At 40.7% G+C, this 22956-nt stretch overlaps 1 protein-coding gene across 4 annotated transcripts in view; it reads left to right on the top strand.

The window, feature by feature from the left end:
• The window catches only part of MAGI2 (membrane associated guanylate kinase, WW and PDZ domain containing 2), a gene marked incomplete at both ends in the record, with an annotated part of 1509512 nt that overhangs the window by 1353707 nt on the left and 132849 nt on the right, over positions 1 to 22956 (top strand). For all 4 annotated transcript variants that reach the window (XM_080701938.1, XM_080701937.1, XM_080701939.1 and 1 more), the window contains 3 exons: positions 12233 to 12418; positions 14701 to 14875; positions 21796 to 22015. In XM_080701938.1, the coding sequence (XP_080558064.1) occupies positions 12233 to 12418; positions 14701 to 14875; positions 21796 to 22015 (581 nt within the window). The remainder of the gene's footprint in view (positions 1 to 12232; positions 12419 to 14700; positions 14876 to 21795; positions 22016 to 22956) is intronic.

Genomic DNA, 22956 nt, shown 5'->3' with positions numbered 1-22956 from the left:
TACATTTAATTTTCTTTTAATTTATACATATATTACTTCAATTAAATTAATTTTATTCCAAGAGATTTTCAATTACTAGAATAAAGTGCTATTACCCTCTATGCTTTGTCCCTTTTACATAACATAAATTTTAAATTTTTATGATTCTCTCATAGAATAAGTTAGTATTTTCTAATAATTTCCTAAGCCTTCTGTAACAAATTCTGAATAAAAGGAACTCCTTATGCATGAACTAAGTCCATCAAAATAAAAGTTAACGCCTAGCCCTTTGAGAAGTAAATTTAAACGTGTGGGGTTGATGTATGATACCTTTTTAGATTATTTTCTCTTGCTAGAACCAAATATCTGAGACCAGGTAATTTATAAGGAATAGAGGTTTATGTAGCTCATGGTTCTGGAGTCTGGGAAGGCCAAGACTATGGTGCTAGCATCTGGTTAGCATCTTGTGAGAGCAGAGAGCATGATATTGAGAGACAGAGCAAATATGCCAGCTTGGGTCTCTCTTCCTCTTCTTGTAAAGCTGCTGAAGCCATCCTGCATCCCCACCCTCGAGACTACCTCGAGACTAATCCTGACTACCTCCCAGAGGCTCCATCTCCAAATACCACTAACATAGGATTTGGGGTTAAGTTTTCAGCACAAACTTTGGATGATGCTTTTAAACCTTAACAGTAGCCAGGCGTGGTGGCGCACGCTTGTAATCCCCGCTCTTGGGAGGCAGAGACAGGAGGATCGGGCAGGTTTGAAGCCAGCCGTGCTGGTTTAAGAGACCCTGTTTCCAAATAAAAATATAAAATAGGTCTGGGAGTGTAGTCCTAAGGTAGAAAGGCTTCCAGGAACCCCAGTACCCCCAAAATAAATAAATAAAACCTTAACAGTACTGTACCTCCAACCTGCAAATGTGTTTTTCAGAAAAGTAAAACAAATTGTTTTCTTGCTTTGTAGGAAAGGAACTATTTTATTTAAATATAAAAAATTCTCTTTTTTCACTATTACTGTGTCGATTTGCTGTTATGTTAGCAAGGCTGCCTAAAAGCTGTACCATTTTACTGACAAAAATTACTCAAATTGAACAACACAGAATTTCATCTTTTGTCCCTGATTGGAAAGTCCTGAATTTCTGGATTTATTGAGTGATGAAATATGTATATTTTTCTAAATCTTTGGGGAATGCAAATAAAAATATTAGAATATGGCTGATATTTGATTCAGTGGAACTAAATTTTTTGTTGCCACTATTAGACCAAAACAAATCAAAAAGGATTCATCAGGTTCCCAAATTTGGCAAGATGATAGGAACAGAAATGAGAAGTATCTGTTGAAGTATGTATAAAGGGAACTGTTTTTCCAGTCTCTTTGGCTACCCATACCTCATATAACTATGCATTTAAAAATCAAAACTATCCTGGTTCCTGGCACTCATAATGTCTAGAATGAGGGAAGAAATCATTATCACTAGAACACATGTGTTACTGAGGAGAAGTTGCTTTGTAAATGACCCAATGATGAGTGACTTATTACCGAAGAATAATTTTCAAAGTAAAATAGGAAAGGCAAGGTAATTTTAGGCCCCTTGAATCAGTATATGAGGAATCAAGGAATTACTCTTTTTGGTTTTTTTCAGTGCTAGGATGGCACCTGGGTCCTTGTCTACACTAAGCCCATGCTCTACCCTGCACCATACCCTAGACTCAAGGGTATTTACATAAGAATATACATAAAAGAAACTACTTCTACTATCTTTTCTAGATATATACCCAGGAAGGAGAAATGCAGTCAGAATAAAGGATTGTTTTTGTTCCTTCCCTACCACCTTCTTCTCTGGTGATTTTTCTTGGTACTCATAGCATATTCTCATTTACATATATTCTACTTCAGAGACTAAAAACAGTGCAGTGATACAACAGAAAAACACATTACGGACATATCATCATAGGATAAATTACATAATTTGTGGAGCCCAGTGCAAAATGAAAACATGGGGTTCTTGTTCGGAAATTACTAAGAATGTCAAGATGGTAGCAACAGACAATTCAGCCAAGCATCAGGCCCTTTTGAGTGAAGAGCTGTGTGCCTACACAGGTCGCACACCCATGAAGTCAACTGTATGTCTACAGACCCATCAAATCTTTCCAAACAACAGAACTATTTTAACCCAGCCTTATGTTCAAGATATAACATTCAAGTCACAGCTAATTATAATTCCCCATGCAAGAAGATTTTCTTCAGTTACCAATTCATTTTTAGTACTTTGCCATGGGATTTTTTTCACTGATACACAATAAAAGCATAAAATGTAATAGATGACTAAGGAGTATTTCTTTCTGTTCATATAGTTAATGTTTTATATATTATCCTTTTTGCCCTTAGAAACATGGGTTCAGTTGGATTCCCAAATTGCCAGTGATGGGCCCTCTTCCCATTCTCCCGTCTGACCATCTGCTTATTGCCAAATGCAGGGTAACTAAACTGTTCACCCACAAGAGAATGACTCATGGGTGCTGAGGGGGGAAAGTGCACTTTTTGAATATGCAGTCCCTAAAACACCAGCTGTTCAATTTAGGATTTTGCAAATCAGTTGGCTATGAAATTCAGGGAAGATGTTTGCATTTTTGGAAAGCTACATTTCACAAACTACTGGAAGAAAACAAGTCCTGCAGCCTGCTTTTTCTTCATTTTATCATACAGAATTTTAAAGTACAAAATACATGTTTTTTCCACATCTTTTCCCCTTGACAACCAAGAAAAAAATTCAAAGTAACTGTGTCATATTCCAAGAAAGGACAACACCTAGCTGAATAGATTTGCCCCAACAGAATATACTAAGTTGAGTCAGGTGTGATGGCACACACCTGTAATTCCAGTACTTGGGAGGCTGAGACAGGAGGCTCATAGGTTCAAAGCCAGCCTTAACAACTTAGTAAGGCTCTCAGCAACTTAGCAGGACCCTGTTTACAAACAACAACAACAAAAAAGTAGGGCTAGGGTGTAGCTTCGAAGTAGAATACCCCTGAGTTCAATCCCCAGTACCAAAAAAAAAGATACTAAGTCAGGACTTCTAGGAAGGAGAAAAGATGGAAAATAAGCAAACTTGATATAAAGCTCAGGTTTCTTATGGCAAAAAAAAAAAAAAAAATAGGGAGTCTTTGCCATGTACTGAAGAGATAGGAACACTTTGGGACAATCTCCCACTATTCCATATGTTCAGTCTCCATCTACAAGTACTGGGCTAAAGCCTTAGATCAGGGATCTCAGACATAGAAGTGTGGAGGACCCAAGCCTACAAAGCATCTCTTTTTGCTTCTCCTTTCCTGGATTTGATGCGCACACACACACACACACACACACACACACACACACACACTTACGTAGGGACATTTATGTTCTCTCCTCCCCAGAATAACCTTTATCTTCCTTAACACTTTAAGTCCACGCTGGGACCCACAATTCACCCTTCCTCTCTACCATTGTCACGTCTTCCCTGTATCAAGGATTTGCCATAAGTGTTTTGTTTTAAATAGTTTTACACGTTTATGTCTGTTCCCCCCAGTCAATCTCTGAGACTTCTGAGGAGAAATATCATATGTTGTATTGTTATTATCTTCCCCACTGGGACTAGTGTAGTACCTGTTGCTGAGAAGAAGCTATACAGATGTGTGTTGATTGATATGGATTGATTGATGCTCCTCCCCAACTCATAACTCTAAAACTTTCACAGGTTGTTGAAAGAAAGACAGCCACAATCAACCAATTAAAAATATATATTTATTTTCATATCAAGGCACAGATTCGAAATCCAAGTGAACTTCCCTTGCCTCTTTAAGCTAATGACATGTTGTTTAACCTTCACAAATTAATGGAATGGGAGCTAATGAGAGTTTATGCTATTGATTGCCTTTGAAGCATTTATTTTTGTCATGCTCATCTCACAAACTTCTCTCTTGTAAGTTTGACATGATAGATGCCAAATCCACTTTCACTGTCAAATGCTTTCCTCCATATATAAGGCCACTTTGTGGGTCTGTTAACAAGGAGATAATTAAATGTGAACATGAATCACAGCCTCTCTCTCTCTCTCTCTCTCTCTCTCTCTCTCTCTCTCTCTCCCTCCCTCCCTCCCTCCCTCCCTCCCTCCCTAAAAATTAATACACATAAGCAACAAGGAAATACTGAAAAAGAGAATAGGAAAGGGATCTAATAACCCCTTCCTCAAAATTTCAAGTAGAATCCATCATGAAAGCAAGAAAGGTCCTCCAGGTAACCATCCTGTCTTCTTCCTCAGGACTGACTGAGGGTAGAACTCACCAAGAATTCACTTGCTGAATCAGCCCACTTTGACCAAGGGCTGAGGGAACCTGCAGGTAATAGATAGGTTCCAGGGGGCAATCCAACAACAAAAAGAAAGGATTATTGTTTCCCATAATCATGAAGTCACAGACCCCAAGAATCCAGGCCTTTAGAACTCACTTTAGAGACTAGCCAAGCATGGTAATCTCAGTACTTGGGAGGATGAGGCAGGATGATCACAGGTTGAAGGCCAGCCTCAACAACTTAGAAAGACTCTATTTCAAAACAAAAAAGGCTAAGGTGTAGCTCAGAAGTAGAAAATGCCCCTGGGTTCAATCCTCAATACAAAATAAATAAATAAATAAATAAAACCCTCGCTTTATAGAATAGCCAGACCAACTTATTAGCTCTGAATTTTCCTACTAAACAAGGGAAGCATGTTGGCCATGCCAGGTCATCTATAGGAAAACATAAAACATATCACAATGCAAGCAGAATGTTTTATCTAGAAACAAATCATGAAATAGAACAGCTGGATTTCCTTTTCTCTTATTTGTGATTTTCAATTAAAATTTCTAATGAGTGACATATTGTCTCTTTCCCAAATGTCAGTTTGTCCAAAGCCAAATGACATACTGCAACTTTTCCCAGATATCTGTGTATCCTAAGCACACTATGTCAAGAAGACTGATCTGAAGTCTTGATTTATGTGGCTGCCTGACAGATGCTGTCCACAAGGGCTGCCATCTAAATGGACTGTGCTCAGGCAGTTACCTTAGTCATCAATTCTCAGAGAATTAATGAGTACCATTCATCCCAATAATAGAAACCAAGGTCAGGGCCTCTTCCCTGGTCTGTAATTCCATTAGCATTGCACAGAAAGCACTCAGGTCATAAGCTCTGCAGAGATTTTCACTGAGCAAATGGAATTGCATCTTATTTCCGAAGAGAACCCTCCCTCACTAGGCACACCCCTTGTCAAGGATTTTTTGTACATCAGCAGCAAGTGTCCTTACATATGTAGGGAAATGATGGTAAAGAAAATGTGAGTCTCCCTTCAGCTGCCAAGAGTTCTGAGGACTGTTTTTAGTCAAGTGAATGCCAATAAAAAACAGTTGTAATAAAACCATGCCGGGTCCTTCCAATTACTAAACAGACATTTTTAAATTGCGCGTTCACTCGTAGTTTATGTAAGCTACTCAAATCGTTCCAGGTGGGTACCATAGAATTTATTTTTGTTTTCATTCTTTTATTTTGTTTTTTATTCTTTTATTTTAGTTTTTATGCTAACTACTCAAAGTTTAAATGGCTTTAGAACTAAGAGTTATCACCATAAGCAAATAATGCTGTTTACAGTAGAACTTTCCTCTTTAAATGTCAAGGATGCTTTTATAAACAGTCTGACCTGTCATTTTCCTTGGCTTTTCATAACTGAAATGGCTTTTACCCTCCCATATATCATAAATAAGGGAGTAACCCCAAGTTTTAAAGCCACAAGCAAATGTTTGAATACTACCTTTGACACTTATCCCTTTTTTGGGGGGGTACTAGGAACTAGGGGTTGAACTCAGGTGCATTCTACCTCCAAACTACACCCCTAGGCCTTTTTATTTTTTGTTTTAAAACAGTTTCACTAGGTTGCTGAAATTCTCACTAAGTTGCTAAGTCTGGTCTTATACCTGTAATCCTCCTGTCTCAACCTCCCAAGTAACTTTTCTTTTCTTTTCTTTTCTTTTCTTTTTTGGTATTAGGGATGAAACCCAGGGGCATTCTACCTCTGAGCCACACCCCCAGCCCTATTTTTTATTCTTTATTTTGAAACAGGGTCTCACTGGGTTGCAGAGGTCCTTACTAGGTAGCTGAGGCTAGCCACGAACTGCTATCCTCCCATCTCAGCCTCCAGAACACTGGGATCACAAGCGTGTGCCACCACAGCCAGCGTAACTTGTTTTCTTAACAGTGAAATAAGTGTGACTATTCTTCTTTAACAGCCACTTCACAATGCTGCTGTAAGGTTTTAAATAAGGGTCTGGCAGAATGTCTGGAAATTAACAAATCATGATTTATTATTGTTGTTTTTATTGCTGTGCACCTAGAAATTGTGTGTGTATGTGGTGTGTATGTGTGTGGTCTCTATTTTGAAACATCTGTGATCTGTAGTCTTATGCCCCATAAATGCCTGTCGGGCGCAGTGACGACTCTTACACGATCTTCCTCAAGCAGTTTTATTACCCCAGGTTCTTGTACAGTTCCCGTAAATCTTCTTCCCGTAAATCTTCTCCCGTCGATCTTCTCCATCTTCACCCGTAGATTCTCCCGTCGAATCCCTCCCCCCAGAAATCTTCCCCTTATATAGAGCCTAACAGCCAATCAGCAGACTATTCACGTGCACAACTCATGGCAACAGCCAGTCCATTGGCTGTTGCCCTATGGCATGCGGTGTTCCCGTGTATCTCATGCTCTTGTCGTCACTTCCTGAAAGCTGTTTACCACCTAAGTGCTCTGGGGAATTACCGCTCAGCGCCATCTTAGCTCTCGGACTTATTGGCTGATGGGCGGGGCCCGTCACAGTTCCCCCTTTTTTGTTTTTTCAGACAGGAGAGGACAGAGGACTCAACCCCTGTATGTTTGGAAGGGGCTTCTAGGCCCACCACCTTTTGCCAGGGACGGGACAAGAATCAGTGGCAACCCGTATGCAGTTGAGCATGCCCTCCTCGGGATGCACCCTCCTGGGGTCCCGAGTGCAGTCCTAGCTGGCATCCTGTCATTAAGACTTTCCCATCGCCGCAAGCCATATTTGAGGGGATTGTCCCAACTCCATGGCTGCAAATGCCTGAGCTATGAGCACTTTATCTGTAGCGCGCTGACGGATTAGTTTTCTAAGACAATAGAGACATAAGATACACAGTAAGACCAGACAGAGGCCAAGAGCACCCAGTCCAGCCCACTCTTTTAAATGACGAGCTGCTTGTTGGATCCAGGACATAAATGACGAGCTGCTTGTGGGATCCAGGACATCAAGGTGCGGGCCATCACCGGGTCAACTCGAGTAGTATTGGTTTTGATGATCTCCAACCGCAACTGTTTTGTCAAATTGTCAAATTTCGATGACCAGTTATCTGTAGGATATGCAGAAAGCTCGCAAGAAAGATTAGCGGCAATAGACGCGTTATCATTAATCATGACAAGGGGAGCTAAATCCGTGCAACTGCCATTTATCCCACAAAGAAGCCACAGATCAAATGGGTTAGAATGAAAGGCCATGGTCAGGCTCTGATAAGTAAAATTATAACCTGCAAAAGTAGAATTTGCTCCTGTGCCAATTTTAGAGGAAAAGGTAAAAGGATTAAGCGGGGAAAAACTTGAGCAGAATGACTCAAAGGCAATGGAAAAGGAAAAGCAGTCAGAAGCCCCCATTGTGGATCAATCCAAGTATTGGCCAGGATTTAAGGTGGCCCTAACTAAATTTTGCCAGTCTCCTGGGGTCATGGCATAGCGATGTAAACTCTCTATTATTGCTATATTGAAAGCAGCTGACGACCCATATGTGCAAACTGACTCTGCGAGATGCTTAACTGTTTTAAAGTTCAAAGGCTCATGATAACGATTTCCCCCTTCCTGCAGCTGGAAAACTGGGAAAGCTTGATTTGCTAGAAAAATTCCCGCATCTCTCCACATCTGACTACTAAAAGAAACACCTTCTCCTGCTCCGGGCGCAGAAGGGTTATACGGAGGAGGCGAAATTTCCTCTTTAATCAGTTCAAAAGCTTTCACTTGTTTACAAATGGCCTCTAGTTCCTCCTCAGAGTCATCCTCCCCCTCTGACTCTGAATCCTCCTCACTGGCCACTTTAGAGGAAGTTGAACGTTCCTCTTTTACACCGTCTAAAGCTGCCTGGCCCTCCTGCACAAATTTTCCAAAGCGCCCTTCTTCCAAACAGGCACGAATCAGCCGAAAAAGCGGCCGAGTCCCTCCTGTAACAATACCTTGTTCTTCGGCGCGTTCTACGTCTCTTCCCAATTTATCCCAGCTTGCTAAAGAAAGATTTCCTGATACTGTAAACCATGGCGCTACCCTATCTATTTGTTCGAGAAAATCGAATCAGGACCAGCCCGATTCTCTAACTTGCTTACACTAAAAATATCCTCCTTAATGGAGCCCCCTTTGATCGGGGAAAATAACCCTCCTTAATGGAGCCCCCTTTGATCAGGGAAATAACTTGCTTACACTAAAAAATATCCTCCTTAATGGAGCCCCCTTTGATCGGGGAAATAACTTGCTTACACTAAAAAATATCCTCCTTAATGGAGCCCCCTTTGATCGGGGAAAATAACCCTCCGTAAACGGAGCCTCCTCCTCCCTTTTCGGAGTCAAAGGAGTACTTACCAGCCAGCCGCCCTCCTTAATGGAGCCCCCTTTGATCGGGGAAAATAACCCTCCGTAAACGGAGCCTCCTCCTCCCTTTTCGGAGTCAAGGAGTACTTACCAGCCGGCTGCCCTGGACTGCCGAGGTTCTGATCAAAGCGAAGGTCCCCGTACGGGCCACCACTTGTCGGGCGCAGTGACGACTCTTACACGATCTTCCTCAAGCAGTTTTTTATTACCCCAGGTTCTTGTACAGTTCCCGTAAATCTTCTTCCCGTAAATCTTCTCCCGTCGATCTTCTCCATCTTCACCCGTAGATTCTCCCGTCGAATCCCTCCCCCCAGAAATCTTCCCCTTATATAGAGCCTAACAGCCAATCAGCAGACTGTTCACGTGCACAACTCATGGCAACAGCCAGTCCATTGGCTGTTGCCCTATGGCATGCGGTGTTCCCGTGTATCTCATGCTCTTGTCGTCACTTCCTGAAAGCTGTTTACCACCTAAGTGCTCTGGGGAATTACCGCTCAGCGCCATCTTAGCTCTCGGACTTATTGGCTGATGGGCGGGGCCCGTCACAAATGCCAAATGATCCATTGTAATGAAAGAGAGCAGAGATGTAAATAAGTTAAAACTGCAAAACATCCAAATGCTATTCATGTTCCGAAGTATATTTTTGAATTTCATTTCAAATGTCCGTGTTTCTAAGAAGTTACATCAAGCACAGATGGGGATATGATGATAAGCCCTAACTAAACAGGATCTGAAGACTATCAGGGTTTCCTCTCCATCTCTTCTCTCCTGCTCACACCTAGCCTATCAAAAGACAGCCACATCAAAAACACACTTCAAGCAAAGTACCAGCTCCAATCTTCCCGTGGCTCTGAACCACTCATGAACTGTTTCTGATACCTAGATTAATTCCTAGATAAAAAGGCCATGGTGTGAGTAAATGAAAGCTGCAGCTCCAAATAAAAACACTGGGAGCTCACAAAGCAAGTGGTAAGTTAGAGGCCAGAGACAGGAAAGTCAACAGAGGCAAAGTGGTCCCTTCCCAAGAGGGAAGGACGTGATTTCTGGAATCTGAGTGGCTGGGGTTCTAAGCCCTGTTTAGCCTATGTGACCTTGGGCAAATTACTAACTGCTGTATGCCTCTATTTGCTCTACTCTAAACTGTGTGTGTAGATAGACATAGATGATAGATGATAGATGATAGATAGATAGATAGATAGATAGATGATAGATGATAGATAGATGATAGATAGATAGATGATAGATAGGTAGATGATAAATAGATAGATGGATGACAGGTATAGATATACACATATATTTGTGTATGTATCTTAGCACATTGCTTGACTCAGATAAGTACTCATAAAAGGAATAAAATAATTTTTTAAAAGTCAATAAATATGAAGGTAGATAATTAGGAGACCTATACTATGTTAATTTCCCTTTGAATAGTAAACTTTTACAGGTTAGTACTTTCCTACAAAACACTGCAACATTTTTCTGTGAAGTCGGAGTAAAGCAGACTTTCAACCTGATCCAGTATCTAGCTAAGCTCTCATTCATAAATGAAGCTGTCCTCTTGTATAAGTACCATACATGTGATCCTATAATCCTACAGTGAGCAAAATGTTTTCTCCATCCTTAGAAGTATCATAGGTTTATCCCACATGGAGAGAAACCAAGTCGCTATCTATATACAAGAACACACACATATCAATTGAGATATTAGAAATAGTTAAAAAGATGTTAGTTACAAGGAAGATCATAGTCAATACTTACAGATTGATTCTTATGTACCAGGCATTATCCAAATTACTACCTATATGTGTTAAGTCATTTAATTCTCACCCTATGAGGTCAGACTCACCCTATGAGGTCATTGATATTATTAACCCAATATCATAGTTGGAAAATTAACCCAGGGGTTAGGTAACTTTTCAGAGGCCACAGTGTGGGTGAGAATATTCACATTATGGGCAGGAAGCCCAAATCATTTGTGTACCATTCAACGATACCATAGAAGAAGGGAGTAGAAATGGGGGAAAGTTCACCCTGATGATGGTTAAAAACCAACACCTTACAATACCTACATCAATTTTTTAAAGCCACCAATTGTTCTACCTGGGAAATATATTGTTCTAACACTCTAAAGTGATCATTAGTCTGCTCTAAGTAGGTTGTTCTTAATTAAGACCATTAGCACTTCCAGTAAATAAAAATGTTTGAGCTTCCAACATGATGAGTTTTACTTCAGGGATACAGGCTCAACCAATATTTTCATATGCTATCTATAGCCTCTCAGAGTAGGAGAGTGAATGAAGCACTGGTTCATTAAGTCACTAATTGTCCTTCCTTACTCTGGTTGTTAGCTGATATTCTTCCTTTCACTGCAATACATGAGGGTTCAAGGAGTAGACATCCTTGGAACGTATGAATGATGGATTATATAGTTCCCTGTTTCTGCAGATTAAATCGGTTCCTAATTCCAAAGAGTGAGCAAAAGACAGTCATTGATACATATTTCCTATCTAAGGCTCACTGTCTTGAAAGGAGAAAGAAAAGGGAATAGGTTCCAGGCATGCTGGAACACTGTATGCTATTGATATCTGACCCCAGAAATAGTTATCTTGTTTGGTACTTAACCATTTACACTGAATAGAAGCCAAAAGGCTAGGAAAATCTATATCACCATATATCTGGCTCTTCTGATACATATAAATGAGTAATAATAAGAAGAAATGTTCTTTGTTTTAAAGAGTCATATGGTATATTAAATCAGTCCTAAAATATTTCTTAGTTTTTAATATCCTGACAATTGAACATCTATGGTAGGTGTATGTTACCATCAGGTGTAGGTATATCTTAGGTTTTATGAAATCCATCTCAGGGCCATATAATAGAGTAAATCAGAAAGAAGATATAAGATTTTTAAAAAGTCACCTTTTAAGCTAAAGTTTGCTAGATTAGTGGGAAGTTACCATAACTGCATTACCAGGTGGCTGCTACCCAGATTAGTACATACTTCTTTCTTTTTTTTTTTTTTCCTCTCCTCTCAGTAAAATAGAAAGGGACAGAATTTAAATTCTTGGCATTTATTACATTTTTCAGAAACTGGATTATTTCCCTAGAGAATGAGTTCTTTGTGCACAGTGTTCTACATCTTTCCTTCGCAAACATTCACATGTACTGGATTCTCCCAAGGAGCTTCTAAAATCCTATGGTCCCCATCTCTTACACAGACATTCAGATTCACATGGTCTAGAATGAGACCCAAATAGCTGTACTTTTAATTCCAAGATGATAATGGTGCAACTCAAGTTTGAGAACCTCTGGCCTACCTATTTGGAATCGGCTTATCATTGCAAAGAACTTGAATTTAGAAACTCTGTAGCATTCACATGACCACACTTGATAGAAATGAATGCAATTTCCAAAGGCAAATATACTGAGTATATTTTAAGGCATATACAGAAGGAATTCTGACATTGCATTGTATTCTTTGGGGGAACATTGTTGTTAATGTCCCTGATACCTATTTCTGGTTTTTTGTTTTGTTTTGTTTTGTTTTTAGCTGTGCCCCATAAAATTGGACGCATCATTGATGGTAGTCCTGCAGATCGCTGTGCAAAATTAAAAGTGGGAGACCGGATCTTAGCAGTGAACGGCCAGTCTATTATCAACATGCCTCACGCTGACATTGTGAAGCTCATCAAGGATGCAGGTCTTAGTGTCACCCTTCGCATCATTCCTCAGGAGGGTGAGTGCCCATCGCAGACTTGTGGAGAGATAGTTGGCATGGTCAGCCTGCCGGCCAGGGTCACGGAATCTACCTGGCTGCTGTCAGTGTGTTGGCAGAATGTCTGAGGTTGACTGAAATTTCCACTTTTGCACAAGCTCACACTCAGTTGCAGCCCATATCTTGGTTGCTCACTACCAGTTTCATTCAGAAATTGAGCTAGGTGGCTTCGTAGTCTGAGTAGTGTGACTCTCAAGACATGAAGGTTATCTTTCAATTCCCTGCAGCCTCAGAAGTACTATTTTTATGGTTATATTAAGCCCTACCTCCTTCAACAGGGCAGATAGAATTACCAATCTAAAAAAGAAAAAAAAAATCCCTCATTCGTGTTAACAGTTAACCTCTGGAGGATTCTTCAAAGTCAGATTGATTTTTGAAAAGCTTGAAGTTTTGTGGTCTGAAGAGAACTCATTTAGGAAATGTTGCATCTGATAAGAATTTAAAATCGCCACTCAGCCTCTTGAATTTCTCTGTACATGGACTCTCCCTGAGGCTTCTGAGCTCATGAACATCACACTCCAGGGGCCACACAGGTCTGTGTATCAGCCTGCCATACGTGCCCCATTTCCAGACTCAGTGGGTTCATTATTGGTTGTAACCACTGGCTCATTAGTGAAATTAAAGAATTCAGTCCCGCCGGGCGTGGTGGCACACGCTTGTAATCCCCGTGCTTGGGAGGTGGAGACAGGAGGATTGCGCAGGTTCGAAGCCAGCTGCACTGACTTAAGAGACCCTGTTTCCAAATTTTTTTTAAAAAAAAGTATAAAAATAGGTCTTGGAGCATAGCCCGGAGGTAGAAGGGTTTCCAGGAACCCCAGTACCACCACCAAAAAAAAAGAATTCAGTCCCCAGAGCTCACTGGTGAGTGAGTCGTGATCCGCGTAGAGGCCAATGGGCTTATTTTATTTAACTTTGTAACTTAGTACTCTCCATATTACTCTGTCCTCTCCCCTGTCCATCTTAAGATTGTCTGTCATGCGGATATGAAATGGCTCTAAATACACATATACCTGGCTCTATATGTACAATAGTAGTTCCAAGCCAGGGTGATTTTTCCCCAAAGGGGACATTTGGCAATATCTGGAAACATCATTGGCTGCCATAACTGGGGTGAGAATGCAACTCTCATCTAGTTGACACGGGCCCAGGATGCTGCTAAACACCCTGCAGTGTATAGGACAGCCACGCCCAACAATTATGGGTCCCCAAATGGTAAGAGTGCCAAAGTTTAGAAACCCTGCTAAAAAAGGGAGAAGAAATTAAGACAGTTGGGCTCTAAGGAAAAAAAGGGGGAAGAGTGGTTAACAATGGAAAGCTGATAGAGCATCTGCCTTTTGTTACACAACCAGAAAGAGAAGACAGGACCATGGGGTTTTTTGTTGTTGTTGTTTTGGGGTATGTTGTGTGTGTGTGTGTGTGTGTGTGTGTGTGTGTGTGTGTGTGTATGTGTTTTAACCTGTTATCTGCAGGCACCAATATATATGAACTGTTCACTAGAAATAAACTGAATAAAAAAGCAAGCCTGCTCACCAAAGATCTGTCATGCTTCTCAGTCTCCCAGGCAGAAGTCTTTGTCCTGCCCTTATTCCAACATGTAGAGATGATTTCAGTTGAAAATTTGATGTGATTAGGGGGGAAAGGCAAGAAACCCTTTTTTAAAAGAACGACTCTATCAGTCTTCCTGTGTTCAGTGTTCTTTCCTTTATGGAGAACTGTGGAGTGCAGCAGGCTGTTAGGCAGACTGACAAGGGGCTAGGGAAGAGACTGTCGAAAGCATTTACTATTTTATGATCAGTTCTTTAGCCACACTTTGGAAAACTGTTAAGATTTCTCAGTACAAAAACTGATGGCTAAAACATGTCCCTCAGCAAGCCTACTGGAAACACTGAATATGATTTCTAGCTAACTCCTTTAGATCATGTTTTCGGTTTTAAAAGGATTGGGTGTTTTGGTTGGGAGGGTTGGTTTTTGTTATGGTTGTTCTTTTGTTTTTTGTAGTCTTGCCGTCTGACAAAATGCCATGAGACTGCTCATAACCTTGTTTGATAACAGTTATAATTAATGAACAAACATTCACACCAGGCGTGGTTTAGAACTTGATAAGTTTAACCTGCTACCTAGAAGCCTAACAGAAATGGCTAAGGTCTGGAGATATCTGAGGAGGCCGGGTCACCACCACTGGTTACCTCTTGCCACTGATCCAATGCCAACCTGACCACATCTGCCACTTTGTTCCCTTACAGAACTCAATAGCCCAGCCTCAGCACCCAGCTCAGAGAAGCAGAGCCCGATGGCCCAGCAGCACAGCCCTATGGCCCAGCAGAGCCCACTGGCCCAGCCCAGCCCGGCCGCCCCCAACAGCCCCGTCGCCCAGCCGGCCCCTCCTCAGCCACTTCAGCTGCAAGGACATGAAAACAGGTAAAGTTTCCTTTGACTTTTCAGATTCTGAGAGGTGAGAGGTGTGGGGTAAGAAAGTGCATGGGGACAGTAAGGGACACAGGCAGAGACAAAGATTTTCATACAGTAGAAAGTACCACATTCCTCTTTGATTTTGAGATTGTGTGTGTGCCAAGTACATGGTTTTATTAGTAAATATAACTCAGCGCCTATCTCTCACAATAATAGAAGCTTTTCTAGGGAGATGATGAGCAGTTGCAGATGAAGAGGGGGTAACTAACTGAAGAGCACATTAGGGGGAGTCCAGAGTGAAGAAAGTATGTAAGCCAGGATGAGAATTAAGGTCAGGGTGGCGGAAGGCAAGGGGCCCGGTTTGTGGTGAGGCCTGTAAGGGTAGCAGGGTTAACCCTGAAGAGTCTTACAAGCACATTTAAAGCTTTACTCTTTAGTGGGAAGTCATTAAGCTGACTATAACATCGTGGGACTTCCTTTGCAAAAATATTTCAGTCTGCCCTGCAGAGGCCACATGGAAGGCATGGCAGGGCGATGCCTGTGAAGCAGAGGTGAGATGGCTATAGAAGTCGCTAGAGCCATGGAGTTAGTGGCACAGAGCATGCCAGTGGTGTGGAGAGAGGGAAGGGTTGGGGGGTTTGCAGCCCTGATATATGCTCGTACTGTATTGTTCAGGTTTAGGGATAACCTCACACCCCCCGACTCCTATCTAATAAGGGTCTTCCATCCCACACCCATGGGCTTCACCCATGTGAATAAGTTGCCCTGAACTGCTAGAAAAAGGGGTGTCATGTGAGAGTGACATCATCTTCTTACTGTGATTTGTGTGGAGCCATCAAAGAAATAGATGAAGTGTTCCCATGTGGCTTTCCGCCTTTCAATAGGAGGAAAAAAGAACCACTCACGGGAGCACCTCTGAGCCCAAGCCCCTCACTGTCCTTATCCATGATCCCACTATCTGCTAAACATCTGCTTTCCGCTCCACCTCCCAAGTTGGTGAAGATGAAGTGAGACTCTGCTTTTGATTCCCAGAATTCTCTGGTTCATCATTCACACTGCTGCAAAACAAAGATTTTCCCTGTGCCACAGGTGGTATTTCTGCAAAGCCTGCTCTCCCCTGATGGTCCCATGTGCTTTTGTGGGGAAATAAATGTCTTGTCTTCCTCAGCTTTTTATGTTTTAATATATGCTAGGGAAGAAAAAAGCCCCATAAAGCAAATGATGCAGAGGTAAGAATCTGACAACCCGTAAGAAGAGTAAGTCCTGGATGCCTCAGTAATAAGTCCCAGATGTGTTCGCTTCCACTGTGTGTTATTTCGACAGATGGTCCTGGCTTTCCCTGGGATCTGTTTTAGACTCTGGAGGAGGGATGTGAGGCCCACACAGCCCGACAGCCAGCCATAGACTCTTCTCCCTGGCTTTGCCGCTTTAGGATAATCTCATGGCCACATTGCATCTTCCTCTTTCAGAGCCATATCACCTCTAAAATGGTCTTCCCACTAGCCTGGCATGGGTAATCATTTCTTCTCTCCTTAAATGTGCTTTTTAGCTAGTCAGCCCTCTATCTGCAAAGCTCATCATCTCTCCAGGGAAGGTTCTCTTACTGTGAAAGACAAAGTGTGAGCGTGTGTTAAAATTCTCTGAGTAGAACAGTAGGGTAAGGACACTGTGCAACCCCACTGATACTCACCCACGGCTGGGACACTATGGCCCTTATCACAGAAGCAAAGGTCTTTGGAAACTTTTTTCCCCTGTGACTACACAATAAAACATTTAACTCTGAAATTAATATATCAATCTTATAGTGTGTGTATGTGTGTGTGTGTGAGAGAGAGACAGACAGACAGACAGACAGATGATTGAACCCATTGAACTGGGCATTCTACCTCCAAACTATACCCCCAGTTCTTTGTTTGTTTGTTTGTTTGTTTGTTTGTTTTAATTTTTAAAATAGGGTCTCACTAAGTTGCCAAGAGTCTCACTAAATTGCTGAGACTGGCTGAGAACCTATGATCCTCCAGTCTCAGCCTGCCAAGTACTGGGATTACAAGAGTGAGCCACCATGCCCACCTCAATCCAAACTTCATAACTTAACATATTTTCCCAGAGTTCTCATCTATTTCACTAACCGCGTGGAAAGTGTTCACTCCAACTCTAGGGCCTTTTATAGGTTTGTCACCTAAACTCTTTGATGGCTAGTGATGGATCATTTTCGCATGAATGAAGAGATTCAATAGCCTTACAGATATCAGAAACCTTCATATAGCTGCATTTAAACATGGCCATGGCATAAAACAAAAAGCTCTCTCTTTTTCTAGATCAGTCTGCCCTTTTCTAGATCAGGTTGGAGATGTCTCTGAGACAGTTCATATGCCAAGTACAACTGAACAAGTGCCAACCTACAGTGGATAAACTAAAATGACAATCTGCTTGTAAATTTCCATGTTATAAATTAGAATAAATGATACCTTATCCTGTCTTTTTTTTATTCTTGGCTTAACCTCCCATGACACCTATACTTCTACTCATTTCTCCATCCTTTAACATCATTATGATGTATGCTCAGGAAACACAATATAATGTGTGAGTGATCATGGCAAAATACTATTCGAGGAGAAGCATTTGTTGAAAACAACAATGGAATATAGTCTAAAGCAAAGAAGTATAAATAGTGCTCACACTCCCCAGTGAGAACAATTGATATTTGGCTAGGGTTTAAAATAGCACGGGCAGTGGAAGAGCATTGGAAATTGACTTTTCACAGACCTTGAACCCTAGATGCTCAAGGCTGCAATTGATTCTTGAAGGGCAAAAAAAGATACAGAACTTCATCTGGCCATCATTTGGACCTGGAACTTTTTCATGACATTGAAATATGCTATCATTCACCATTAACAATCTGGTTGTTTTTTGTTTTTGTTTTTGTTTTTGTTTTTGTTTTTTGAGGTAGCAGGGATGGAAGCCAGGGGCATTCTACCTCTGAGCTATACCTCCAGCCCTATATTTTATTCTTTATTTTGTAACAGGGTCTCACTGAGTTGCAAAGGGCCTCACTATGTAGCTGAGGCTGTCCGCGAACCACGATCCACCTGTCTCAGCCTCCCAAATGCTGGGATTACAAGCGTATGCCACCATACCCGGCTGCAATCTGGTTTTATGACTCTTAATAATGGAATTAATAGCTACAAAGGTTTATACTGATGACCTTCTTCCATAAGGAAAGAAACTTTAAAGAAACTGGTTGGTGGGGGGGGTGTTGTTTATTGTTATTTTTAAATATACATTACAGCCAGGCGTGGTGACGCATTCTTGTAATCCCCACGCTTGGGAGGCAGAGACAGGAGGATCGCGCAGGTTCAAAGCCAGCCGTGCTGCCTTAGGAGACTCTGTTTCCAAATAAAGAAGCATAAAATTAAAAAGTTTAAAAATAGGTCTGGGAGTGTATCCTGGAGGTAGAAGGGTTTCCAGGAACCCCAGTACCACCAAAATGGTAGCATTGTGTTCTCCATTTTCCTGCAAATGACAAAATTTTGTTCTTCTTTATGGCTGAAGTAGAATTCCATTGTGTGTATATCCCATAATATCATAATTAATTTATCTGTTGACAGACACTTAGGCTAGTTCCATGATTTGGCTATTATTAATTGTGCTACTGTAACATGAATATCTGTGTATCACTATAATATTCCGACTTCAGTTCCTGTAGAAAGATACTCAAGAGTGGTATAGCTGGGTCATATGATGGATTCATTCTCAGTCTTCTGAAGAATCTCTACACTGATCTCCATAGAGACTGTACTAATTTTCAATGCCATGAACAGCATATAAAAGTTCCTATTTCCCCACAGCATTTTGATAGCATTTATTGTTGCTTCATTTCTTAATGATTGTCACTCTAATTGGGGTTAGATGGAATCTCACAGTAGTTTTGGTTTGCATCTCCCTGATTGCTAATGATGGTGAACATTTATTTACATCTATTGGTTATTTGTATTTCTTCTTTTGCAAAGTATCTATTTAGTTCAAGTGCCCATTATTTTTTGGGTTATTTATTTTTAGTATTAAATTTTTTATATTTTTTGTATATTCTAGGTATCAAAGGAGTAGCTGGCAAATATCTCCCATTCTATAGGCTAAAGAACTTGCTTTTTAATAATTCTGAGTTTTTCTTAAAATAATCTCATACATTCAAAATAATTTTTGCCCTCACCAGTGTATCATTCACTTAAAAGTCAACAACACTCCAAAAAAAGTATATTTTTCTTGTTAAAGAGTTCTTCAATGTTTAGTTCAACTTAAAATTTTGTCAACAGCCAGGCGTGGTGGTGCATGCTTGTAATCCCCACGCTTGGGAGGTGGAGACAGGAGGATCCCGCAGGTTCGAAGCCAGCCACACTGGCTTAAAGAGACCCTGTTTCCAAAAATAAAAAGTATAAAAATAGGTCCAGGAGTGTAGCCCAGAGGTAGAAGGGTTTCCAGGAACCCCAGTACCACCAAAAAAAAAAAAAAAAAAAAAAATTCAACATAACACTGGTTTGAGGGCTTCTTGTCTTGAATGATGGCTGTTGTTGCAAGTATTACCTGTTAATATTTCTAATGCTTTGTGTTATCTTTGGAAGGATGCTTACATTTCACCCTTCCTTGCTATCGATTGTGACATATTTGGTCAGAAATGGAGCACAAATGGATATTTCATACCAATCCCACACAGATTGTGAAAATAGAATGACTATAACTTAAATCATTGCTACATCCAACCCCTCTCCCAGGAGCCAACGCACCCAACAAATGTCACCGGGCTGGGTTCCTTTTGTTTAATGTATGCATTTGCATTGTTATGCATCTCATTCAAAGCATATTTTAAATTATTCTATTCTAGACATGCACGCTCTTGGTGGGTGAGTGGAATACTGAGAAATAAAGTGTGGCCTAAATTATGCGGCTCACAGAAGGAATCCCTCCCCTCTGAACGGCTAAGCAACAAATGGAATCTACTCAAAGTGTGGATTAAAATAATCACAGTACTAACCCCCCCAAGAGTCCCAAATAAATACATCTATTATCCTGTACTTTCACTGTGTCCTCATCAAATATTAGATTTCACTAGTGGCAATTGTTCACATGGGGTATTTTTTAAAATATTAAATCCTAATCAGCATCAGAGAGTCAAGCCAGTGAAGAAACCATCTAGTCTTAAAAGTAAAATGCATAATTCTAGCACTTGGGAGACTGACACAGGAAGATCAAAGGTTCACAGTCAGCCTCAGGTACTTAGTGAGGCTCTCAACAACTTAGTGAGACCCTGTTTCAAAATAAAGAATAAAAGATAAGGCTGGGGGTGTAGCTAGGAAGTAGAATACCCCTGGGTTTAATCCCCAGTGCCGCAAAAAATAAAAAAGATAAAAATTCTACTACTTTTAAACAGTTTTTCCAGACACATTTGAACTTTTCCTTGGTGCTCAATATTTTCTCAACTCTATTAATCTTAGATAAAATTGTTATTATATTAAATATATTTTAATCTACCTACATCCCAGGGTAGCTCATTATAGATTGTTGCCATGGCAATACACAATGAATGGAGAATTAAAAGAGCTCTATACTACATGATATTTCTCACTTTACCTTACTAATGATTCAATAATGGCAGCTATTGGCTATTTTAGTTCCCTTTGTGAACTAGGAATCTCCTCAGCTTAGAGCAATTAGAATTGACAAAATAGTACTAAACTCATAGTTCTGGTCTCTGTCTTTCTGAGTAACTGATATCTAGAAAGAAGCAAGAGAGAGAAGCTAGATATAAACATGTTTGTCTTGCCATTCATGGATGACCATAGTAATATTTGATACTAATCCTGATAGCTACAGTCTAGTGTCTAAAACTCAGTATAATGTTTGGGATTTTCTAATGATCCACTTGACTTTTAGCTGATGATAAAACTATCACTTCAACCTCTAAAATATTTTTTTAAATCCAATTTAAAGCTGGGCATGGTGATGCACGCTTATAATCCCAGATCTTGAGAGGCTGAGACAAGAGGATTGCATGTTCGCAGCCAGCCTCGGCTACTTAGTGACACCCTCCACAACTTACTGAGACCCTGTTCCAAAATAAGAATAAAAAATAGGACTGTAGGATGTAGCTTGGAATATAATGCCCCTGCATTCAATCCCTAGTACCACAAAAAATAAACAAAAATCCAACTTAAGGCAGGAATGGTAACACATGCCTATAATCCCAATACTCAGGAAGCTGAGATAGGAGGATCGTAGGTTTAAAGTCAGCTTCAATTTAACAAGACCCTGTTTCAAAATAAAAAGGTCTGGGAGTGTAGCTTAGAATTAGAATGCTCCTGAGTTCAATCTCCAGTACTAAAAAAAAAAAAAAAAAAAAAATCCAACTTATCAGGTTAAATTAGCCTTTCATTATGCATTTGAAATGTGGAAATTATTTCAATCATGTTTTCATAAAGTAATAGATGATCTGCCAAGAAATGAGTGTGTGTGTGTGTGTGTGTGTGTGTGTGTCTGTGTGTGTGTCAGAGCAAGAGCAATTGAGTACTGGTTTGTTGTTAAGATAGGAATGTGTAATTAAGTGTTTAATAACTCCCTAGATTTTCTGTGATTGTATAGTTTTAAATAGCCAAAGTGAAAGAGTGATATCTGTGAGTCCTTTTCCACAAAGTTTTGTTTGGACTATCATTTTTTATCCTGATTTCTTAAGGAGCCAAACAAAAAGTATATAACATGTCTTCTGTCACAGATTTTTAAATAATGCCTGTCATTTACTGAGTCTCATAATCCTAAATATGCAACAAGACCACCAAGAGGAGTGGCTCCCCTACCCTGTTCTGGCTGGACAGTACCCGCAGGTCAAGTGATCATTCTAGTTTCTTAGAATTCTGAGAAACCCCCTTCTAATTATTTAGTTACAGGTCAGAAGTAAAAGCGAGACAAGATGTGAAACCAGACATCCGACAGCCTCCATTCACAGACTACAGACAGCCCCCGCTGGACTATAGGCAGCCCCCCGGCGGGGACTACCAGCAGCCCCCACCCTTGGACTACAGGCAGCCTCCCCTGCTGGACTACAGGCAACACTCCCCGGACACCAGGCAGTACCCTCTGTCAGACTACAGGCAGCCCCAGGTAATGCCCACATTGCCTTACCAAACTTTTTTTTTTTTTTTTTTTTTTGCAGTACTGGGGATTGATCCCAGAGGCATTCTACCTCTGAGCTACACCCCCTATTTTATTCTTTATTTTAAAACAAGGTCTCACTCAGTTTTGGAGTGCCTCACAAGTTGCTGAGACCGGCTGCCAACCAACCTGCAGTCCTCCTGTCTCAGCCTCCCAAGCACTGGGATTACAAGCCTCTACCACTGCTTGCTTTGTCAAATTTTTTTAAATGCCCTGAGGGCTGGGATGATAGCTCAGTGATAGAGTACTCTCCTAGCATGTGCAAGGCCTAGGTTCCATCCCCAACAACACACACACACACACACACACACACACACACACACACACACACCTCTTATCAGGGACCTCAGAGTCCTAAAGGAAGGATTTTCCTCATGGGGTCAAAGTGAGTACCTAATACATAAAGAAGGAATCCAAATCAGAACTTAGTATCTAGTAAATATTCACTACCTAGTAACTAGATACCAAGACACAAACTAAGTACAATTTCAGCTCTATCAAATTACTTTGTGTTTTCGTACACTTCAAATTGATAAGCAATGATCTGTGCAACTGAGAGATATAGTCAGACCTCATTAAATTTCACTTTTCTATTCAGCAAATTGTAATATTTATACACACACACACACACACACACACAATACACACTAATACACTTATTTATGGTGCTTACAGTAGTGGATGAGCAAACACAAGAGAAGTGATAGCATTCAGTCCCATATGCAATAACTGCCTGTTTACCAAGCAAGCTGGAGAACACCAACATCAACAAGCTACACAGTCATTCTTTTAATGGCTGCTCTGATCTGCTCAGCCCTTTGGAGTTGAGCCTTTCATTTTCAAAGTTGTGAAGTCAGATCACTTCTCCCTTCTAATGTCATTTGGAACAC

The sequence above is a fragment of the Muscardinus avellanarius genome (genome assembly GCF_963383645.1).
Source record: "Muscardinus avellanarius genome assembly, chromosome: 9".
Classification (NCBI taxonomy): domain Eukaryota; kingdom Metazoa; phylum Chordata; class Mammalia; order Rodentia; family Gliridae; genus Muscardinus; species Muscardinus avellanarius.
Note: the sequence above shows the minus strand (reverse complement) of the source record. Positions and strands in the feature narration are given on the sequence as shown.